The sequence below is a fragment of the Aricia agestis genome, chromosome 1 (genome assembly GCF_905147365.1).
Source record: "Aricia agestis chromosome 1, ilAriAges1.1, whole genome shotgun sequence".
NCBI lineage: Eukaryota > Metazoa > Arthropoda > Insecta > Lepidoptera > Lycaenidae > Aricia > Aricia agestis.
Genome location: NC_056406.1, coordinates 262,356 through 285,754, shown reverse-complemented (window position 1 = coordinate 285,754; position 23,399 = coordinate 262,356). Strand labels below are relative to the sequence as shown.

The 23,399-nt window shown below is 42.8% G+C and overlaps 1 protein-coding gene across 2 annotated transcripts in view; it reads right to left on the bottom strand.

Annotated features, from left to right (window-relative positions):
* LOC121730313 (RNA-binding protein fusilli) overlaps positions 1 to 23,399 on the bottom strand; it is a 101,480-nt gene that overhangs the window by 18,543 nt on the left and 59,538 nt on the right. For both annotated transcript variants that reach the window (XM_042119302.1, XM_042119311.1), the window contains exons 3-6: positions 20,660 to 20,742; positions 16,243 to 16,430; positions 14,971 to 15,060; positions 8,376 to 8,430 (exon numbers count right to left, since the gene is read on the bottom strand). In XM_042119302.1, the coding sequence (XP_041975236.1) occupies positions 8,376 to 8,430; positions 14,971 to 15,060; positions 16,243 to 16,430; positions 20,660 to 20,742 (416 nt within the window). The remainder of the gene's footprint in view (positions 1 to 8,375; positions 8,431 to 14,970; positions 15,061 to 16,242; positions 16,431 to 20,659; positions 20,743 to 23,399) is intronic.

The following is a 23,399-nucleotide window of genomic DNA, read 5'->3' as shown; positions in this document are numbered from 1 at the left end:
GTGTACAGTACTTGGTACATTATTTTGATAAATCTCGTAGGGTTCAGCCTACGTTTGCAATGTAAGCGGAAAAAAATTTAATTATTTACGACATCACATTAGAAACCCCAACAATAACAGTATTTCTCCATTATTTAAGGAATGTTATTATACTTATAAACCTTCCTCTTGAATCACTCTATCTATTAAAGAAAACCGCATCAAAATCCGTTGCGTAATTTTAAAGATTAAAGGGAACAAAGGGACATGGGGGAAAAACTTTGTTTTATAATATTTAGTGATAGTCTGAAATTGCAATAGAACAATCAGAGAAATTAATTTCTAGGCAGATGGCGGACCTAAGTAATTTGGTCGCGTTTAAAGTTAAACCCAACCGATAGCTCACAATTAACATTGAATTGACATGATCCGACTACATGACGTTGGTCTGTCAACTAATTAGGAATCAATTTCCTCGATGGTACCTACTATTTTAGTCACGACTGTAGTTCAAATTGTAATCGAACACTAAAATATATAGTAAATATGATCACCAAGCTTGACAGCTTCACCAAACTTCAAAATACCTGATAAATGACAACAGTGCCTGTTTTTTTAATGGCTGTTGGCTATAAATAACCATAATAAATGCCAGTGTTAAGTATTAAATGACGAGAAAAAAAAATTCGTATGACGTTTCGCTCGGCGAAATTGACTACGTGACAAAACTCTAGACCCCCTCCCCCCCTCTCGTGACCGAGCGTAGTATTTTGAAGACCCCCCCCCCTAAATGGGTCGCGTAGTATGGGTATGCTCCCTTATCTAAGGATTTTGTGAAAAATTTAATTCACAAAATCCTTAGTTCGTATTCAATTCAAAATAGAATAAATCACGTTTGTTGTATGGGAGGCCCCCCTTAAATATTAATTTTATTTTGTTTTTAGTATTTGTTGTTATAGCGGCAACAGATATATACACAATCTGTGAAAATTTCAACTCTCTAGCTATTACCGTTCTTGAGTTACAGCCTAGTGACAGACAGACGGACAGACAACGAAGTCTTAGTAATAGGGTCCCGTTTTTACCCTTTGGTCACGGAACCCTAAAAAAAACTGCGCAGTGTCACTGTCAACACCAACTACGCCGTACTCTGTGAAGCGAGCGGGGTGCCGTTTCTCATATAGTGCGGAGCTCCACGGACATAAAACGTGGAGACATCGGAGACAAGCGAGAGGACTGAGGAGTGCGAGGACGTGGCACCGCCGCGACCGCCCGCGCCACGCCAGCCCTCCTCGCCGCGAACGCACCATTATGTATATGCATAATTTGTATACTATATATATACCAATTATTACATAAAAAGTGCCCGAACCAAAACGTATTCATTAACAATTACGAGCGTGACCTGTGTCGAGTCGGTGGCCGGTGGGCGGTGGCACGGCCGGTGCCCGCCGGGGACGAACGACGATCTCGAGAGCAACGCGGATGAGGGACGAGAAATTTAGCTAGGAGCCGACGACGGCGGCTCCTCGGGCCGGCCGAACGCGAAGGAGCTTATCTAAAGCTATCGGGAGCTCACCTCGTTATCGCTCTCGGCGGCGATAAGCCGGCCGGCTGCTACCACGTTCCGGCGCCGGGCTACTCGCTTCACACACTAGTATATCGGAACGGGTGACGTTTCGCTCTCTCGACGCGTGCACATTGCGCGCCACTTCAGTGGGGAATGCGGCGGTTGCGGCCGCCGGCCGGTCCGCGCCCCCCGCGCCCCTCGCACCCCCCGCACCCCGCCGCGCGCTACTCAGCACTCAGCAGTCAGCAAAGTATCGGTTTCTTCAGCGATAACGGGTAAAGGTCGACGCACACCAGCGGTACTCCTATCGGCTATCACCTACTAATTATCCTTTAAATTAGACGTAGTTGGTGCCGACGTTTAATTTTTATAATATTCTGAAAATAAATAGCATCCTCTTGGCTTGGATTAGTGATTGCGAGATCCGAGTTCCGACCGAATACGTTAGATGGCGCTGTACGTACTACGTTCGTTACATCTTGACACGTTTGTAATAAAGTCTTCAGTCTTCACGTTTTTTCTATGTAACTGAATGTTCTTCCGCATTAATAAAGGACTGCGACATAAAATTTTGGGACATATAGGTGGGGTCAATAGAAGCTTACCCACAAGTTTGTGGTGTTACAAGAGTGGCTTGTCCCCCGGTCGCCATCTTGGAAACTTTGATTATATAATACTACACTAGATAGAACCTAAGCCGCGCGATTCCGTCGAAAAAAATAGTGCCCAACTGTTGGACACAACGCCGCGATTCGCCCGTCAGTGCTATTTTTGACATCACTGAATACGCACGCCACGCGCTTGATAAAAGTTGTTAAAATGTGATTGAAAATGGCGATTTGCGCCACAGAAATTACAGAGGACGAATAAAAAAGTCACCTATCATCGTTAAATAATCCTGAAGTCATTTATTTCGCAGCAAAATATTTATTTTTTTAAGTAATTTTTCACAATTCTTACTTGACTTTTTTTGCCAGTGTTGTCAATTTTTTAATGAAAATTTTCCACCATAATATTATGAAACAACGTTCACCAACAAGAGTGAGCAAAGATGGATCGACTTCTTCATTCAGGAATAGCGTGGTACCACTAGCTAATTCAGGTTCAGGCTTTTTTTTTTTGTAAAATGTATTAAAAAAGTTAAAGAGCACGTTGCCCGGGAGCACGATTCATGGAATCATCGTATCACGATTGGAGGATAGCGGTGTGTGTAGGCGGGGCTAGCGTTTTGACAGTAGGCTTAAGCTTCTATTGACCCTCTCCACATATCCCAAAAATAAAATTGCGTCCTCTAAAAAATGCAAAGCTCGTGTAACATTTCAATGGACTATATTGAAATCATATTGAAATAAAAATAATTTTAAAGTGAAAATGCTCATGTAGCAGACGAGTCTCGGTAATATCTATCTACTATCTACTATCTAGTATGTGGGTAATGTAGGTAACGCAGCGGGTAGCGAGTAGCAACCGAATGAGTAATCACAAAATAATATGTAAACACGATAACACGATGATAATAATAAATAATGATTAATCAACGGCTAACATCAATAATGATTTATATATAAGTACTGGATTAGTTTTTCACCAGTACAATAAATCAACATACAATAAAAAATACTAGCGATTTTTGTTACTACCCCTTTGGAACAAAAAAACAAAAATATCAAGCCCGGACTTATCCGCTAAACTACTAAAAATGTGGACGCATTACGCATTTGAGGCAACTCGTGCGCCACCCGCCCGCCCGGCAGTGGTAGATCGCTTACCTTACCCCGCAACCCCCTACCTCATACCGCACCCGCTGTCGCCTTGTAATTGGGACCCATTTGTGAAATATGAAGTTAAAACTTCATGTTGTACTTATACACTTACACAAGCATGATTGAACATGAATTAAGTATATGAGATTAAATTATCAACGTGCCGAAGTGCCGACTGGACGTCAAAAAAAGAGTTCATGTATCACACGTCTCTTTTTACCACGCAGTGTTACCGATAGTGACATCTCGCTTGCTCAGGCCTTTGTTTCTCTTTTCCGCTAGGTATATCTGTACTAATATTAAAAATGCGAAAGTATCTCTGTCTGTCTGTCTGTCTCGCTTTCACGCCAAAACTACTGAACTGATTGTAATGAAATTTTGTACACAGATAGTCTAAAGCCTGAGAAAGGACATAGGCTGCTTCTTACTGGAAAAAGGGGTTGTAAGGGGGTGTTTATGCGTAAATTTGTTCAAATTAAGTTAGTTCCAAAAACTGGAACAGATGGCGCCAAGAGTCGCCTAGATCGCGCTATCGCTTGCTCATAAGTATTTCTATAAGATGTGGTACCATGTTGAGTTAATATTTTCGGTTCTCTACCAACATACTCATAAATATCAGAAACAAGTAACAACAGTCTACCAATAATAAATACTAAATAGTTTATGGGCATTGGGCAAAGCTACAGTTGTGTAATGCATTATGCAGCTAAGTTGTGTAACGCTAAATAGTAAATAAGCTTTAAAATTTGGTATAAAGAAGTTTAATTAAAAAAAAAACATATTATGTGCACACTACACGGCTGTTTTGGGTATTTTGATTTAAGGGGTACCAGGGTTTTAAAAAGCTTTTGACACCAATTTTGTTGCCACCGCGCACTATAAACTGAAGTCCACGCGGACGAAGTCGCGGGCAACAGCTAGTATTAACTATATGGACCGATCACAGCTATTACATTGAATTGACATAAGCCGACCAAATGACGTAGGTCTGTCAACTGCCTAGGAATCAATTTCCTCGATAGTCCATCCATAGGTCGCTGGTTCATATCCGGCTCGAAAAAGATCTGTATTGTTTCTACAGATAGATAGGGATGGAATGAAACAACCAAACCCAATGAGTGGTGTTCTTACACTGATTTATTAAGTAAAATGTAACAATGTTAATGAATGTAAACTGCTGACACAAAGCTCTCACTCAGCAGTCAACCTAATACACAATTATTGTACTTTGTACATTGATCATACAAAAACTAGCCGTACTACGGAACCCTATATCGAGCGTGGCCCGACGGCCGACACGCACTTGGCCGATTTTTTTAAATATAAAAGAAGGGGGCATACGAGCAAACGGGTCACCTGATGGAAAGCAATACCGTCGCCCATGGACACTCGCAACATCAGAAGAGCTGCTGGTGCATTGCCGGCCTTTTAAGGGCGTTTTCGCTGCGTTGAGCGTGTGCCCGGCTGCGGGCGGCCGCGGCGGTCACCCGTCTCTCGCAGCGGCCACTGGCCAGTATAATTTCGATCGCGATTCGCGCGGGTGTATAGTCGATACCTATGGATTGTTTACTGATATATTTAATATTACCTAGCCAACACGTCTGTTGGTCGTCACAACGCCGACGTGTACAAAGGCGTCAGCCAATCGGCCCATTTGTAACGTCTAGATTGTTGACCCGTCGCCCGCGGGGCGGGCACCGCTGCACGCGCGGCTTGCGACGGTTGAAACGCCTCACGCAGCGCTGCTCTATGGGATGACATGAAAGAAGCACGCCTCGCGGGTGGCCGCGCGCCCACGCCGGGCGCACGCTTAACATTCTTTCACCGATGTTCCTACTTTTGAATGGTCCTTTAATTCATTATTTGTCATTTTGCATGCATTGCATGCTCACTAGTCAGTATTCACTACCCGCTGGCGCGGGGCGCCTCGTTTACACTGAAAATATCTCGTCAACTATTGTTCGACGACGGCAGATGCGCTCTGGCCATCGACTTATTAGAGATGGGGTTGTCACTCGTCAACCTGTCCCAGGACTCAGGAGTCGACCGTATATTTTACCCACGGAGTAAAAACAAATTTTATCGATACGGCCAACTATGTTTAGACTTTAGGCGGTTTTTTACGTTCGGAGCCGACGTCCTTCTGCGATGTTTTCGAAAAAGTAAATTACATAATATAAATTTAAAAATGCAGTGCAGATGTGCGGCGGCCCTCGCACCGACAACGGCGCGGCGCGGTCAGCTCGCGCACACACGCGCACACACACACACACACACACACGCAGAAGTGGACCGCTCGTCGTGCTCACCGCCGCGCGCCGTGTAGCTAAGCTAAGGTCTAGAACAGGGGCCAAATAGCGCGTCCGGATTCCGGACCGGTGTGCGGACCGAGCATTTTCGAAGATGAACTTAACTAGTTAAAAATAAATTTCGGTCTCGACTTACTGATGAACATCTCCAGAATTTAATTTCTCTCCAAACTTCAGATAAGTATATAATAATTAATTAGCAACCACTTAACACAGATCTTTGTGACAAAAATTGTCACTTTTCTTATTGCTAAGTAAATAATACTTACTTTTGTAATTTCCGTAATTACTTTTGTCTTAAAAATGTCTTTTTTAATGAAATATGTGGACCGCGAAACGAAGGGCATTTAATTTCTTAAAACGGACCCCGAGCGAAACTAATTATTATTGGTGACCCCAAGTACGTACTCTAGTACGTCACCGACTCGTCGGTATTCTAATACTGCATTTATACATTCTCGTTCGCTATTCGCCTCGTCATTCGACGAAACATCCCACGAAACATTCGTATACGAATGCTGTCGCGAACTACCGTTCACACATTCGTGGGGTGATTCATTTTGATATTCGCACACGAACATGGAGGACGTGTTCATATTATGATAGCGATGTTGAATGAGAAATATGAAATTTATGATAGCGATATTTTGGGTCCCAAATGAGCTCATCCTTTTTGTAAAATTATAGGAATTCTAAAATTCGCCCTTCACTCCACTCCATTTTTATTACATAATAATAATAATACTAAATAATAATAAATCTTTATTAAAAACCGAAATATATTTCCTTATTATATTAGCCCGCCAAACTGCATAGCAGTTTATCGGCGAGCTACGCGTAGGGTTACCAGGCCTAAAAATGCAAAATCCGGTCTGACATGTCTAAAAATCCTGATTTTGAAAGAAAAGTCCGGTCACGCACATGTATTAAATAAAAATCATAGTATTAAAGTACGTTTTTATTTTCTTAAGTACTTATATTATTTAGACCCATATTTTGGTTTCTAGCAACCGCATGCAAAAAGTTGGTTTTTCCAGCTATTTCGCAATAAAATTGTTCACAAGTTATGTGTTTTTTTTATGAAATAAGAGGGCAAAAGCAAAACCTGATGGAAAGCAACTTCCGTCGCCCATGGACACTCGCAGCATCAGAAGAGCTGCAGGTGCGTTGCCGGCCTTTTAAGAGGGGATAGGGTAATAGGGGAGGGTAGGGATGGGATGGGAAGGGAATAGGGGAGGGTAGGGAAGGGAATAGGATAGGGGATTGGGCCTCCGGTAAACTCACTCACTCGGCGAAACACAGCGCAAGCGCTGTTTCACGCCGGTTTTCTGTGAGAACGTGGTATTTCTCCGGTCGAGCCGGCCCATTCGTGCCGAAGCATGGCTCTCCCACGTATAAAGTGTTTATAGTTATATTGCGTAAGCAATATGGCTCTCACTGACTCCACTGGAAGTCTGTTTCTCTCTTCCGGGCTCAGTGCGTACAAAAATCCGGTCTGACGTAAAATCCGGGCGGAGTCCGGTCTAACACGTAAAAATCCGGTCTAGACCGGATTTATCCGGTCAGATGGTAACCCTAGCTACGCGCTCATAAATACTATATTAAAACTAATAAATATAATAATAAACTTTACTAACTACAAAATCTTTTTGTATGTATAATGTATAATAAGTTATAAGTAAGTATCTTAAATTATGACTTATAAGTTTACACAATAGTAAGAAAAGAAACGACTGTAAAAACTAATAACATTGTACTATAACATAATAAGAATAATAACATGATAACATTTTTAATATACACTGTACTAAAAATAGGCTTATTTTCAGTACAGTGTACTTAAGTCAAATATGTATGTTCAGCTTTATACACGTCCTGTAGGGTCAGACGCTAGCTGTCAACTGAATGCAGGCGAATGTGTAAACAGTAAGTTCGTATTCGCTATTCGTGCCCTTTGATTCGCGCCCGAAAAACCGCTCTCAACGCGAATGCCACGAATAGCGAGGCGAAGTGCGAGGCGAATAGCGAGCGCACTGTTTACACATTCGTGTTCGTCATTCGCCTCGTGATTCGCCTCGCTATTCGTGCGAATGTATTAATGCGGTATCACGCATAGCGCACGCACACGCGCGCGCGACATACGTGTGAGTTGTGACGTTTTTGCCCGCGGTCCGCACAAATCAGCAGAATTTTTAGTGAACGTAAACACTTTCGACGTTGTAAGTGGCGCGTGGTTGTACCATGTTGTCAATATATGTATATGTATTATGCATGTTGTACTTCGGTAGTTACGTACAGCGTAATGTTTGCGGCTTCGCTGGACGAGTCGCACGCGGCGGGGCCGAACCGCCCGCGCCCCCCGCGCCCTCCGCGCCGCGACCACGAGAATGTCTAATATGACAGATTTTCCGGCAGTGGCGGCCTTACGTACCTATTGCGATTTGCGAGGCCCCGGGCGGAAGGTCTTTGCGAGGCTCTTTGTCATACGAAAAAATACCTTGCGAGGCCCCTGCAAGAGCGAGGCCCCTGCAAGAGCAAGGCCTGTTCGCCACCCCCTAGGGCCGCCACTGTTTTCCGGTATAAACAAAATATACATAATATAACGCCTTAATCGATTGCGGGCATTCGCGTTGTATACTTTGCTATTGTATGAGTCTAGGCGCTTCGCGAGTCGCAACGTGCGATCGAACCGGACGAATTTTAGCGACATTATTGAGCCTTCGGGCTTCGACTCTACAGCTAACTCTAACTCACCAAATGCCAGTCTCCAGCACCAGGTCTATCGTCTCCGGCAGCTCGAGCCTGAAGCCTGAAACGAATACAAAAATCTTAATTTGAACCCAAAAAAATAAGTTATTAATTTATGCTACGCGGCAGCGGCAGTACCCGGCGGGTTGGCGGCACCCACCGAGTGGCGACATTTATGTATTTTATAAATGTTACCCCTCGCCTTCTAAGTAGGAGTGCATAGGAATACGTCGAGGGGTTTTGTAAGTATAGACTGTAGAATGTATATTGTAGACTGAAGCACAGAATAGATAATAGACTGAAGCTTTATATACTGATTTTACCGGCGCGGGCGGCGGGGCGCGGGGGCCGGGGGGCGGCGGCGTCTTCTGCTAGTTGCTACCAGGGGCGTCTTTCCCTTAGGTGCAGGGTGTGCGTTTCACACGGGCGCCGCGGTCCTAGGGGCGCCGAGCGGCCCGAGCGCCGCTCGCAACTTGGCGCGCGCCCGCGTTAGCCGGCCACCGCGCTTTAATGGCCAACTTTAAAAGAACTCCAGTTTGCATACATTTTGTGAAGCATCTGGAGCTCTTCGTATATTTATCGAATTACAGCAAAGCAGCTAGCAAGAAGCGTCTCGAGCAACATAAATATAACCTTTTTTTCAACGTGAAATGAATAATAAAACACATAAATGAAGATTATATTTGTCGTCAAGATGGGCGCCAAAATGAGAGCCGCGTGATTCACGTCAGGTTGGAGTTACATACGTCCGCGCGCAAGCGCGGTTTCGCTGCTATACTACAAGATCACAAACAAAATGTACTCTTGACGGCGCCCTTGCGGTCGCACCGGGCACCGTGCAGCCTACGCCCTCCGTGCCTCGTTCTCATGGGATCTGCGTATTAATTTGCTTTTCGCTCTCTTTATGCAGCCTCCGTTTGCGACATAACAGATTCACAGAGGGTATAAGCTACTGCCTCCCAATAAGTAGTAAGGTCCAATCCAAGGACGGCGCAAAACTCAGCCCATTTCTCAGCTCAAGCTTAGCGTCCAATAAGCGTATGCTGCGCTGTATCGTCTTTCTCAAGCTGTGGTGGCACTTAGGCGACGGTTTCCTCCTGTCCATATGCTGTGGTGGCACCTAGACGACGGTTTCCTCCTGTCCATATGGTCCAGGTAATGGCCGAAGGGAAGGGCGCCCGTTGAATCAATCGAAGGATCGCTTTCACAGTTCGGCAGCCGGAATTTGGGGACGCCATCTGGTCTTGCCGTGCGTATTGTAATGACATTCGCCTGGTGGCACCATCAGGTTGCCAGGTCTGTTAGCACCCGCTCTCCTCGCTTTTTAAACTCGGCTGTGCGTTGATACACCCTCCGACAACACGCGAGCCTCCAGACCCCACGAAGGGGACTCTGTCAGCGCCAACGCCGCTTCGCCAACTAACGGTTCGATAGCAGCGTAGTATCCGCAGCGCTAACGCATGCTGCGGGCTTCTGAACTCCTGTCTATTCCGGGCGCTTATGTGTTCCGCCCAAACAGGACTGCAGAACCCCTGTATAAAGCCATCTGCAGGTGGGCCATGGACCACAGATTTTGGCAGAAGGCAATTCAGGGCCATTGCCATCTTCTTTAGTTTTAATGCCAATCGTCGAAAATGAGGGTTATTAAACATTCATTCAGAATCCCAGCCAAAACTCCTTCACATCTCTGCGACGCGCACATAGAAAAACATGGCCTTCGTCTTTTCGACTGTGACTAGTGGTCTGGTCTTCAAAAAAGTAAAAAATATTAACTTTTTGGTAGTTGACGGGCTTACGGCTCACCCATAAAGTTAATATACTATTGTGTATTAAAATATACAATGTTAATTCATGTAGTTTTATTTGCAATAATATTTACAAAGTAACATAACAACAATAACTCCATGGTAACGTCTATGGGTGACACAATAGTTCACAGATAATGTAAAGTTAGGTAAGATAATAATATATGACAGCCCTCCGCCGCTATTCTCGAATTCCTGGAGCAGGCAAAAGCTGCTCTACATGCCGGCGCCAGACTGTTCCTGAATCTGTTTGGACCTCATAATGCAGTTGGCCCAGACGTCGTAAGATCGTTCCAAAGGCCCATCTCTGGGAGCCGTAGGCCCTGACTTGGACCCGGTCGCCTGGTGTGAACATCTTAACTGTGGGCATGTCGATGCTGGCTCTCGATGTAGTCTGCGGTATTTTGCGAAACATAGCGTGAAGGGAAGTTCGAATGTCACGGCCAAACATTAGCTGGTACGGACTTTGTCCCTCGCTGTTGGGGGTGCGTCTCAGACGCGTCTTGACCGTCACTAGCTTACTTAGTAAGTCGCCTTCCTCCCCCTCCATTGCACGTATTGCCTTTTTAATGGTCTGTACGTAGCGTTCGGCTTGCCCGTTTGTGGCCGGATGGTAAGGAGCTGACGTTTTATGTACTATTCCGCATTTATCCATGAAATCCGTAAATTCTGCTGATACAAATTGACGTCCGTTATCTGACACAAGTGTATATGGGATTCCAAAGATGGAAAATAATTCCCTTAGTTTCTTGATACACCAGGAACTTGTGGTATTTTTTGTTGGTAGTATTTCAACCCATTTTGTAAATGCGTCCACGATTATTAAGAGCTGTTGGCCTTGAATCGGTCCGGCAAAATCGATATGCAGCCTTTGCCACGGCCCCGTCGGTTGCTCCCAATGATGTAGTGGGGCCTTAGGGGGTTCGTTTTGTTGTAAACGGCACGCCCTACATGACTTTACTTTCTGTTCAATGTCTCTATCGATATTTCTCCAATAAACGTGGCTGCGAGCTAGAGCCTTCATTTTGACTATACCACTGTGCCCGGCATGGAGTTCGTCTAGTACTTGCTCTCGTAGGTTTTGTGGTATAACGACTCGAGTTCCCTTGAGGATACAGTCATCCTGAAGCGTGAATTCATTGTCATTGAAACCTATTGCGCGTAAGGATCTGCCATTTTGTAGGGCCTCTCGCAAGGTATTTAGTTCCTCATCATTCCGCGTTTCCCGGACAATGGTCATTGGATTGATGTCTAAAACGTTGATTTGAGCGCGTTGATAGATGCAATGCTGGTCTTCGTAGGTTTCGTGCACTGTTTCCACAGGGAATCTAGATAGGTAGTCCGCGTTGCCATGTTTAGCGGCAGCTCTGTATTCGACTTCGTAGTCGAATCCCGAAAGAAAATGTGCGTAGTGAAAAAGCCTCATGGCGCTTAGGGCTGGGAGTGTTTGATGGGGATGGAAGATGGAAGTAAGTGGCTTGTGGTCTGTCACCAGTGTAAATTTCCGTCCATAACAATAAGGGAAAAATTTTTTGATACCCCAGAATATGGCTGTAGCTTCCTTATCTATTTGGCTGTATTTCCTTTCACTTGTGGCTAATGTTCTCGACGCAAATGCCACAGGTCTTTCTGATCCATCTGGTAGCCTATGTGAAAGTACTGCTCCTAATCCTACAGGTGAGGCGTCAGTGGCTATAATTAATTGTTTCTTTGGATCGAAATGTGCTAGAACTCTGTCACTGGCGATTTCCTTCCTTATATTATTGAAACAAGTCTCGCATTCTGATGACCAAATGAACTTGTTTTCTCTTTTTAATAATCTGTTTAGTGGATTTGCGAGTGTTGCCAAGTTGGGGATAAATTTATTATAGTAATTGGCCATACCGAGAAAGGTTCGAAGTTCGTTTCGGTTTTCAGGCCTTTTTGTATCTAATATAGCTTTTACTTTTTCTCTATTTTTGTGTAAGCCGTCTTTGTCTATTGTATGTCCTAAGTAATTGATGCTACGTTTAAAAAATTGGCATTTATCTCTGTTTACTCTTAGGTTACTTTCTTGTAGTTTTTGTAAGACTTGGCTCAGTCTTGTAAGTAGTTGCACTTCTGACGCTCCTTGGATGATAATGTCATCGAAAAAACATTTGACCCCTTCTAATTCTTGGAGTAATTGATCCATGAATTTTTGCCAGAGGCTTGGAGCGACCTTAACCCCAAACATTAGGCGGTTTACCTTATAAGTTCCCTTGTGTGTACTAAGGGTTTGCAGGGCAGCGCTTTCGTCGTCCATTACCATGTTGAGGTAGGCTTGGGTAATGTCCAAAGTGCAGAAGAATTTACCTCCGTTCATTTCAGCGAATATGTCCTCGATAATAGGTATAGGGTATTGTTCGTCCTTTATTACCTTGTTTAGGGTTACCTTGTAGTCGGCACATAGGCGGATACTGCCGTTTGGTTTCACGACGGGGACGATCGGTGTGCCCCAATCCGAATGATCTATTTTAGTGATCACTCCTTCTCTGCTAAGTCGATCTATTTCCTTATCAACCTTGTCTTTTAAGGCGTAAGGAATTCTTCGAGGTTTAATAAAAATAGGTTGGACATCTTCCTTTAGGTTCAAATGGGCTTTGTAGTTAGGTATCATTCCTAAATCAGATTTAAATACCGTATTCGAGTATTCCTCTATAAGCTTCTCTAGTTTAGGTGTGGCTGTGTGTATTGCTCGCATATCTGCCAGATTGATTGAAATTTCCTTCATCCAACTTCTACCAAAAATAGGGTCTACGTCTTGATTAATAATGTATAGTTTTCCATTGAAACATTGATGTTTGTAGGAGCATTTGACGTAAGTCACTCCGACTGGCTTGAAAATTTCTCCTGTGTATGTTCTGAATTTCATGTCTGTTTTGAAAATTCTCGTTTTAATTTTTAATTCATTGTACAGCTTAAGTGAAATCGAGGACAAGGTAGCTCCAGTGTCAAATTCCATGTTAACCTGTGTATTTTCAATTTTAATAGGAATCATGTATTTTTCGGAAATTTCGCTTTTAATAAGATTAATGTCACACAAGCTCTCTTCACTACTCGTAGTGTGTTCCATTTGGTGTGTCGGTGGTGTTCTTTGAAGGCAGACGCGTGCCAGATGCCCTTTCTTATTGCATTTTGAACAGGTAATTTTTAGGGCACTGCACTCATTTGACTGGTGGTCTTCCTTTCCGCAACGGTAGCATTTCCCCCTTAAGTCTCTTATTGTGATTGGTGATCTGCGTTTCATATTTATTTTTGTCGAAGTAGTTGGCCGAAGTTGTCTTCTTGTAGATGTTACAGCGTTCGTGTTCCATACTCTATTTAAGTCCTGCAATATGTTTTTATTCTCATCTTTCCCCATTTCCATTGCTGAGGCTATCTGAATTAGCTTTGCAAATGGTGGCGTGTCTCTTTCTTGAAGAATTTTTGTTCTGATGTCGCTATCTCTTAAGCCACGAATAAACTGCAGTGATAGAAAGCTTTCTAATGTAGATTTCTTGCAGTTATGACATTTGAATTCACAATTAAGTGACAGTCTCTTCAATTCTGCAGCGTATATGGCAATAGTTTCATCCTCTTGTTGTTGCCGGGAGATAAAACGATGTTGTAATGCCCACATGCTAGGTTTAGGGTCTATATAGTCGTCTAATAAATCTGTTAGTTCCTTAAAATTCATGTTGATTGGTTCTTCCGGAGAGCATAGGTCGTAGAGTTTCTGGTGAAGTATAGGAGGTAATGCCGAGAGTAATGTGTACACTTTGAATTTTGCATCTGTGATATTGTTCAACAGAAAGTATACAGCTAGGCGCTGAGTGAAATTCTTGAAAGTTTCGTTTTCTTGTAGCGCTTGGAAGTTTATTTTCGGTTTAGATTCTGCTGGGCTGTTGGTAGCCAATTGTGGATTCGACATTGATTGTGTAAGGGTTTGTTCACTTTGATCAGGCATATTTAGCAATATGGTTTTTAATAGTGTAAATTTTTCTTCAATTTCGTACCTGATTTCCATTTCGTTATCAAATTCGTCATCTGCAATTTCCGATTCTATTTTCAGTTGTACTTCTTTGAATGACTGTAGACTTTCTTGTAGGGACTGCAGTCTTGTTTGTATTTCCGCGTGAGTTAGAGTTTCGTTCGAGTTTACGTAATTTTCTAGTTTTGTAAGTTGAGCGCGTGTAGTAGCGCGTATTCTTCTCCATTTCTTTAATTCTGCTGTCGACATCGTCGCCAGATATTGTGTATTAAAATATACAATGTTAATTCATGTAGTTTTATTTGCAATAATATTTACAAAGTAACATAACAACAATAACTCCATGGTAACGTCTATGGGTGACACAATAGTTCACAGATAATGTAAAGTTAGGTAAGATAATAATATATGACATATACCTAGCGGAATATTAACTTTATGGGCTCACCTCATATTTATTCTGGTCATAGACAGGTGTTAGATGGCATTCATCATTCTCTATGCTAGAGATTTGAAATTCTCAGATGAATAGTTTTTTGCCTATCTTTGCTTTAACCCTTTGTGCGCGAAAAGTGGCGCCCTTCTAATTTTTATTTAGATGGGCGCCGCTTTTGGTTTTCGCACCAACTGAAAGTTTGACTGGGACCGGCACTGGTACCCATTTGATTTTGACCGCGCGCTTGCAAGAGGCGCTAGGGTAATATTTGCACACGGGCGCCACATGGGCTTGAGACGGCCCTGGTAGCTACGCGCACTCAACATACACTACACTCTACAGATAGTCGGCCGTCGGGCCCACACTCACCGTCCTCGATGATCCGCTGTATGATGCTGGCCATGTCCTTCACCTCGGTGGCGTAGAGGCTGTCGCCCACGTACGGGCTTATACCTAGATCTGCGGCGATAAGGAAATACTACTGTTTACACTTCACCCTCTGGCGGCGCGGCGTTGTGACTCGCGGGGTGGACGCTAGACGACCGCCCAGGGCGTTTTCAGGGTCCCGTACCCGAAGGGTAAAAACGGGACCCTATTTATTACTGAGACTTCGTTGTCTGTCCGTCTGTCTGTCCGTCTGTCTGTCTGTCTGTCTGTCCGTCTGTCTGTCTCCAGGCTGTAACTTGTAAGTATCTCAAAAACCGCTATAGCTAGACTTCTGAAATTTTCACAGATTGTGTATTTCTATTGCCGCTATAACGACTAAAATTTAGTCGTCGCCCCCCTTAATTTTTAATTTTATAATTTATTTAATAAAATTAAAAATTAAGGGGGCCTCCCATACAACAAATGTGTTTTTTGGCTTTTTTTGTTCTATCTCAGTAATGGTAGGTAGCAAGTAGGCACTTGAAATTCACAAAATCCTCAATTATATGTATGTGTAGGTACTTTAATAATTAATAATAAAATTTAAATTAATATTTAAGGGGGCTCCCGCTCCTATACAAAAAACACATTTTTTGCCTACTTTCGCGGTACGGAACCCTACGTGCGCGAGTCCGACTCGCACTTGGCCGATTATTTATTTTAATAGCATAAGTCGATAAAAATGCTATGTAATAGCTTTACCGCGGCAGTCTCCGAGTGCCACACCGTGTAACACTACCGTCTACCACTTGTACCAGACACCAGTACGGCGCCGGCCAACAGTCTTGCCGTCTCGTGATAAAAACCGCCACTTCACACGGTGTGGCCCGGCCGTAATACGTTGGACATCGGCTGCTCCTATGGTTGGTACATGCTTGTACATGGTACGTACTCAAAACTTTAGCGAGTGCACAATATGACCACCAACTACCGAGATACCAGTCACCAGTGGTGACTGGTGTCGTGGTGACTCACCACGGCGGCGCGGCGCGGGCGGTCGCGAGACGGCGATCTCGAGCGTCCTCACTCCTCAACAACACTAGTCTCATCGTCAGGGGTCCCCGCGGAACCGCGGTCTTCCGAGTAGTAACTAGTAGCAACTATTATAATATTATACTTATTATACAATTGGTATTGGTAGTAGACAGTGGTGTAACAAACAGGGCGTAGAAAATAGCAACGAGTGGTCAGTAGCGACTAGCGAGTAAAGGATACAGTCGAGCATGTCGTGGAGCGCGGCGGGGTGGTCGGGCGGCGGCGGCGCGGGGGGCGCGGGCGGCGCGCGCGGCGTCACGGCGCGCAGCGTGTAGGCGCGCACGAACTCCTTGCGCAGGTCGTGGAAACGCGCGTAGTACGTGGGCAGCATGATGTCCTTGCCGCACGCCTCCGGGTGCAGGCATTGCCTGGAACACATACACACCGACGATATAGCCGATTGCTCGAATTTGATGAATTGGATTATTATTAATCTAATAGTTATATATTAGGCGCTTTGCAGACGACGGGGCGGGGCGGGCCGGTCAATTTCGCCGCGAACTATAGCATAAAGGGAATCCTATATTTCCAACGCACACGGCGAGCAAAAAGACCACGCCACCGGTGCCTGGCGGGCACTGGTGGCGCATGTCCGCGGCTGCCCGCCGTGGATCACACAAACCAGTTTACAATATGCAGTAACGCAGACTGCGTATGCTTTGTGTAAGCGGCGGCGTGGACCATAGATAGCGTGGACAGCCGCAGACATCGACGGGCGTACGCAGCGAAATTGACCGGTCCGCCCCGCCCCGGCCCCCGTCGTCTGCAAAGCGCCTTATTAGACGGAGCTAGTATCCTACCTAATATTATCCTACTAATATTATAAAGGCGAAAGTTTGTTTGGATGTATGGATGTATGGATGTGTGGATGTATGGATGTTTGTTACTCTTTCACGCAAAAACTACTGAACGGATTTTAATGAAACTTTACAATAATATAGCTTACACATCAGAATAACACATAAGCTACAATTTTTACCGACTTTCAAAATGGGGGAGGTGTTATGTTCGTTTTCTTATGTTCGACGATTACTCCGCCGTTTGTTAACCGATTTTCAAAATTTTTCTTTTGGTATATAGGGTATCATCCCAATTTGGTATTATATGCACAAAAGTGGTGATCTGATGATGGATGCATAAGTAATCGAGGGAACTCAAAAATATATATGGAAACATGTGGTGACTTCGGTTTCGTGAGAAGTATTCTAAGCATATGCTACCAACAATTTAGGATTTTGCACCGAGGTATACAAGTTTGGGAGTTTCGGCGTTGTTTTAAGAACGGAAAGCATATACTACTATGCAAATTACATTCATCATCATCATCATCATCACTACCATATTATTATACCATACATCGTCCCATGGTTATGAGTTTATGACTTATGAGCCTATAATGATTCTGTCATTGGTACTTTTTCGAGTCTTTAGATCGAGACTCGAGTTTGTCAAGCGAAAATTGAAAAAAATCTATACTTAATATTATAAACCTGAAGAGTATGTTTGCTTGAACGCACTTATCTCAGGAACTACTGGTCCGATTTAGAAACTTATTTCAGTGTTAGATAGCTAATTTATCGAGTATAGGCTATACATATATATTACGTATGTAACATGTGAACATTATAATAATTTTATTATTATATTTGAAAATATTTAAGTACATAATTTAAATAAGATAATTGGCTATAGTGGACTATGGAGGATATACTTACTTAATTATAAATTTTATAAAAAAGTAATTTTTAATTTTTGGCCGACTTCCAAAAATGAGTAGGTAATACGTTCGGCTGTATGTATCTATTTTTTGTATGTTCAACGATTACTCAGCCGTTTGTGGTCCGATTTTCAAAATTCTTTTTGTGTTGTATAGAGTTTAACTCGAATTTGATACCATGTTCACAAAAGTGGTAATCTGATGATGGGATCCTTGAGGAATCGAGGGGACTCCTTGAAATTTGTATGGAAACATATGGTGATTTCAATTTTTTCTGATGTATTCGAGGCATATGCTACCAAAAAGTAAGACTTCACACCAGGTTATACCTTGGATTCGAAGGTACCCAACAGAACTTTTGAATCCCTATAGATATATGTTCGGGGACTTTTGCGTTGTTTAAACCACTGTAAGCATAAGCCAATATATCAATTTGATTAATCATCATCATCACAATTATAATTATACCATGGGTCATCAAATTATGACCCAATTAGTGGTACTTTTCGTGATATTTTGCATCGATGCTGATGTTTTTGATGATTGTTTCGGTGTTTGTGGACCGATTTTTGAAATTCATGTGTTGTTGTATAGCATGTAATCTAAATTTTGTATAACAATTACGAAAGTGGTGATCTGATGATGGGATCTATGAGCAGTCGAGGTAAATCCTTGAAATTTATTAAAACACACATTGTGGTTAGGAAGTTGTTTCTAATAACTTAAACATATGTTACAAATAAGTGAAATTTCATACGAAGGTGTCCCTGGAGCCAGAGACACTGAACAGAACTCATGAACCTTTAAAGATAAAAATTTGGAAATTGCAGCATCGCTTAGATAACTGCAAGCATTTACCACAATTTCGCTTACAGTAACATAATGTGAATAGTTAACGTTCGTAGTGGTTATTTACGCATAAAACCTTATCTTGTAGTGGATAAAATAATAATTATTTTATCCACTTATAGTAGGGGAGGGGAAGGTGCTAATTTTGTAGTCACTCGAGCGTCATGGAGACCTAGTAGGTTTTTTACATTAGGTAAAACTGGTAAAAAAATAATAAGAGCGTTTTTTATTTTAGCGGTGGGTTCAGAAACTGCAGACATTGTAAAGTTTTGAAAAAGAAAATTTATACAGAACATTGCTTTAAATTTAGGTTAATTATAAATATATTTTAGAGAACAAGGACTAAATCATTCAGTTTAGTGCAAAATAAAATATCTGCGAAGCTTAGTTAGGAAAATATGAAGCTTAATTTTTTATATTTTAAAATGTCCCTACAGGCTTACCTAACCTTTGAATCGTCAGTGCTTTATATGGAAGCTTCTTTGGGGTAGGTATACTAAACATCCCCTATCTTAATCTGACAGATCCGATGACATTTCATTATTTAAAAAAAAATCAACCTACCATGTGACAAATCTGATTTCTATACCATGATAACTAGACACATGTCGGAAGCCTATAAAAGCTTAATCTGACACGCTCGAGCTTATCCTGAAATCCCCTCTTCCCCTCCTCAACTATTACTCTAAATAGATTCTGCATTCATTCGAATGTAGGCACAAAACTGTGTCACTTCTGCGGTACTGATCTATAAGCTATAGCAATCACCGCCCCACCTCCCAGTCCCACCCCGCTCATTCCTCAAGTGCGATATGTTTTTTTTTGTTTGCAATAGCGGCTCTAGTACGTAGTACTTATTACCTCAGTGACTTATATTATAGTCTGGAATAAAAGTGAAGAAATTAAAAAGTGGCAACATCATAGTGTCATCCCATTTTTCTTAGATTGATTTGAAAGGAATGACACTACGATGTTGCCACTTTTTAATTTCTTCACTTTTATGCCAGACTATACTTAGGTACCTACCTAGGAACTTACTTTAACTTTTTTCAAACAAAAGGGCAATTTCAAAGTTTTTTGTCATGTCAAACTCCGGGCTTTTGAAGACCCCACGTGACCGACGAGGGTTAAACCATGAAACGCGTCCCGGTGCGTGCTTCGCTACATAATATACTCGGAACATTTCGAAGCGAAGCACGCATGACGCATCACGCACCGCGGCACCGGTTCGGTAGAGAGAGAGAGTCTCAACGCAGCGCAGTGTCTTAAAGGGACGGCTCTCGTCGGACGCGACCCGCCCGGGCCGCCGCACAGCGCCGCAGCAGCCGCCCGGGCTGCACGAGGGCGCGCGGGAGTTAGCAAGTGTAATGAGGCGCGGCGGATGTGGGGGCAGATGGTATCGCGGGTTCGGCTCCGGCGACCTTCCGACCCGTATTAATATTTAATACGTCCCATTGTAAAACGCGGACGTACAAAAATAGGCTAACGTGGGACGCGATTGCCGCTTTTTAATGGTCGGGAAACCTAGGCGCATCGCTCGTCGTCGATCGCACTCGTCCGACGAGGAGCAGGGCAGCTGTTCTCTGGAGTTCCGAGGTCCAGCCGGTTACCTAACATTTGAAATACTCGTCCTCCGAATTACCCCGTAAACTTGTTCTGTGCTTAGACAAGTGCGATACGCAATACCGGCCAGCGGCCACCCCGTTCTGAAGAAAATCTAAGGAAGCAGGCGCCCCGTTAAGTGGGGGACGGGGGTTCGGGGAACGTGCCGAGTATTACTGCACTGACTACCGACTGCCGCAATCGGAGATGTATATTAAAGGAGTGAACACACTGAGACGGGCCGTGCCGGGGCTCATCAAAAAATCCGCCTCCATACAATTTGTATGGGAGCGGATTCCATACAAATTGTATGGAGGCGGATTTTTGCGATGAGCCCCCGCACGCTGAGCCCCGGCACGGCCCGTCTCAATGGGCTCACTCCTTTATGCAGCAAAGGGGTGAGGGGGCCGGCAGGGCCGGGACACTCACCTGAGCGGCGGCTGGCCGTCGGTGACGAGCCGGAAGAGCGGCGAGTGCGGGTCCACCTGCAGCGACCGCACCCATTCGTCGAACTGAAACACACCACAAACGGTCAGGCACTCATTTTTAATAATTTTTCAATTTTTGTATCAAAATCTTAATGCGGTTCACAGACTACATCTACTTACCAAGTTTCAATAGTTTCGGAGAAAAGTGGCTGTGACATACGGACGGACAGACAGACAGACAGACATGACGAATCTATAAGGGTTCCGTTTTTTTGCCATTTGGCTACGGAACCCTAAAAAGATACATGATACAATAATAATATAATAAAGAGGTTGAAAAATGTATTTCGTCTCGACTCATCGCTTATCGGAGTATAAATGACGTTACACGCAAATTAATTTACAGCCTTCTCGTTCTCTTCACTTGCGATAATTTCGCGAATAAAATCCGCATGATAATAATTCGCAGTGCGGACAGTCCCAATAACATAGTAAAATGCCAATTTATAACACATTTCAAAATCTGCGCGTGGTGAGATCGGTGCGGTCTGCGGTGGACGAGGACGGTGGTGAGACCGCCGCGCCGTCCGCCATCGCCCCGACGCGACGCCACGACGCGACGACGCGACATGCAGTGCTCGAGCCTCGGTGTTGCTAAGTACGCACATACGCGTTACAAGCACAGGTTATATGTGAAGTAGTCACCGGTCTCTCGCTGGCACGACGACGAGGGCGGTTGAGTGTACTCGTAACTATGTTGTTATGTTGTTGCGCAAGGTGTTGGCCAACGAGCGGGGACTGAATTAACATAGTGCATTGTAATGACTAATGACTCTAATGAGCGACCCCGCTCGAGGTCGCGGGTCGCGGGTCGCGGCCGCGCCGTCCGGGTGCTTATTTGTTTCGGAAAGATAGGAGGAGCTAAGAGCTGTGGTCAATTTCGTTGCCGGCCACTCTACCCTGTTAGGCATCCATTACACGGTAGGTTTTGCTGCCAGTTTTACCACAGTCCATGACTGTGAGTGTTGAATAACCTGTCGTGTAACGCAGTGCATGCAACATGGCTGCATGAAATCGATTGACAGTTATCTGGATAATCTGGTTTTTAATTTGTATGTTGGTGAGCCGGAGGGGGGGGACAAAGGTCATTTTTTTTATTTTTCGTCAATAACTAAAAAATATGCGTTGTAGCAAAAAATATTCTGTGACGACATTCAAGCTTATTAAATTCTCTATAAATTAGATTCTATACAGTTTTTACAAATTCTTATCCGTTTTCGAACTAAACGCTCAGGAAAAACGGGGGAAATTTTTTGAAAGAGCTTTTTTGAACGCACTAATCTCAGGAATTACTGGTCCGATTTGAAAAATTCTTTTAGTGTTAGATAGCCCATTTATTGAGGAAGGCTATAGGCTATATTTTTTGTGGACTAATTTGTCTGTGAAATATCTAATTTACGCGGGCGAAGCCGCGCGGTACGTCTAGTTTAAAATAAAGCATTTGTTAATTTTCACTTTTCCTGAGTAGTGGAGCGCCGGTTTTAACCTCCGAAAATTGTAATAGTGAATAGATTTTTGTTTTTGAGGTGTAATTTTCTTTTTTACACTATAACTTGCAAAGTTTACCAAAAATTTTTTATGCTTTTAATTTTTTAGTTACTTAATTAAAAATTAATATTTCACCATATAAAACCAATCAAGAAATATTTTTTTTTCTGGTTCCTGTTATTTAATGACTCTTATCCGATTGTTTACATTCAAAATTAACCAAAAACACAATTAAAAAAAAATAAAGTTTGCTTTGCTAAGCTAAATACAACTATAAGATTTTTGCAAAGTTTTTACAGATTAACGCTCATCGTAACCAAGATAAAAGGAGTTTGGGTGGATTTAAAGGTTGTAACTTGTAACGAAAAATGTGTTACACGTACTTATTGTGCGTATTTAATTTTTAGTGAAATGATAAGTTTTAAGTACTTTAAAACGTTTTAATATCTCCAAAAATGTGTAAAATAGACCGATTTTTTTTTCTACATTTGTTGAGAATTTATTTAAGTAAGAGTAAATGTTAAATGCATCGACAAATGAAAGGCTTTTTTTAGCCTTTGAAATATATTTAAACTTCCTAATTAAAGCCAGAAAAAATTGGGTGCTACATATAGGGTTGCCTACTTTTTTTGACAAAAAAAAAACGCATAAACAAGTTTGGATAGGAAAAAAATAAAGTATTAGGGACAAAAAAAGTACTTGTTTTTTAAATTTTATGTTTTTACGAGCTTTTGCCCGCGGCTTCGGTCGCGTTAAGAAGTATTATTATATACAAACTTTCATCCCCTATTTTAACCCCTTGGAGGTGGAATTGATCAAAATCCTTTCTTAACGGATGCCTTCGTCATAATATCTACCTGCATGCCAAATTTCAGCCCGATCGGTCCAGTGGTTTGGGCTGTGCGTTGATAGATCACCATGTCAGTCAGTCACCTTTGAGTTTTATGTATATAGATTTTTTTTAAAAACGTATATTTGTTTGCTTTTAGCATAATAAAATAATAATAATTTTTTGTTACTGTTAAATGTTACAAAGCTTGTTTGACAATCAACATTTTAATTTAAATAATTAAACAATTAGTTTTTAATTAAATTTATTGATGCTCTATTTCGTTCAGCAATTGTAAATCGTAAGTACCAATAATGAGAGTTGGCATTAGAGTAAAGGTTGAAAATAAAGTATTTTTGCATAC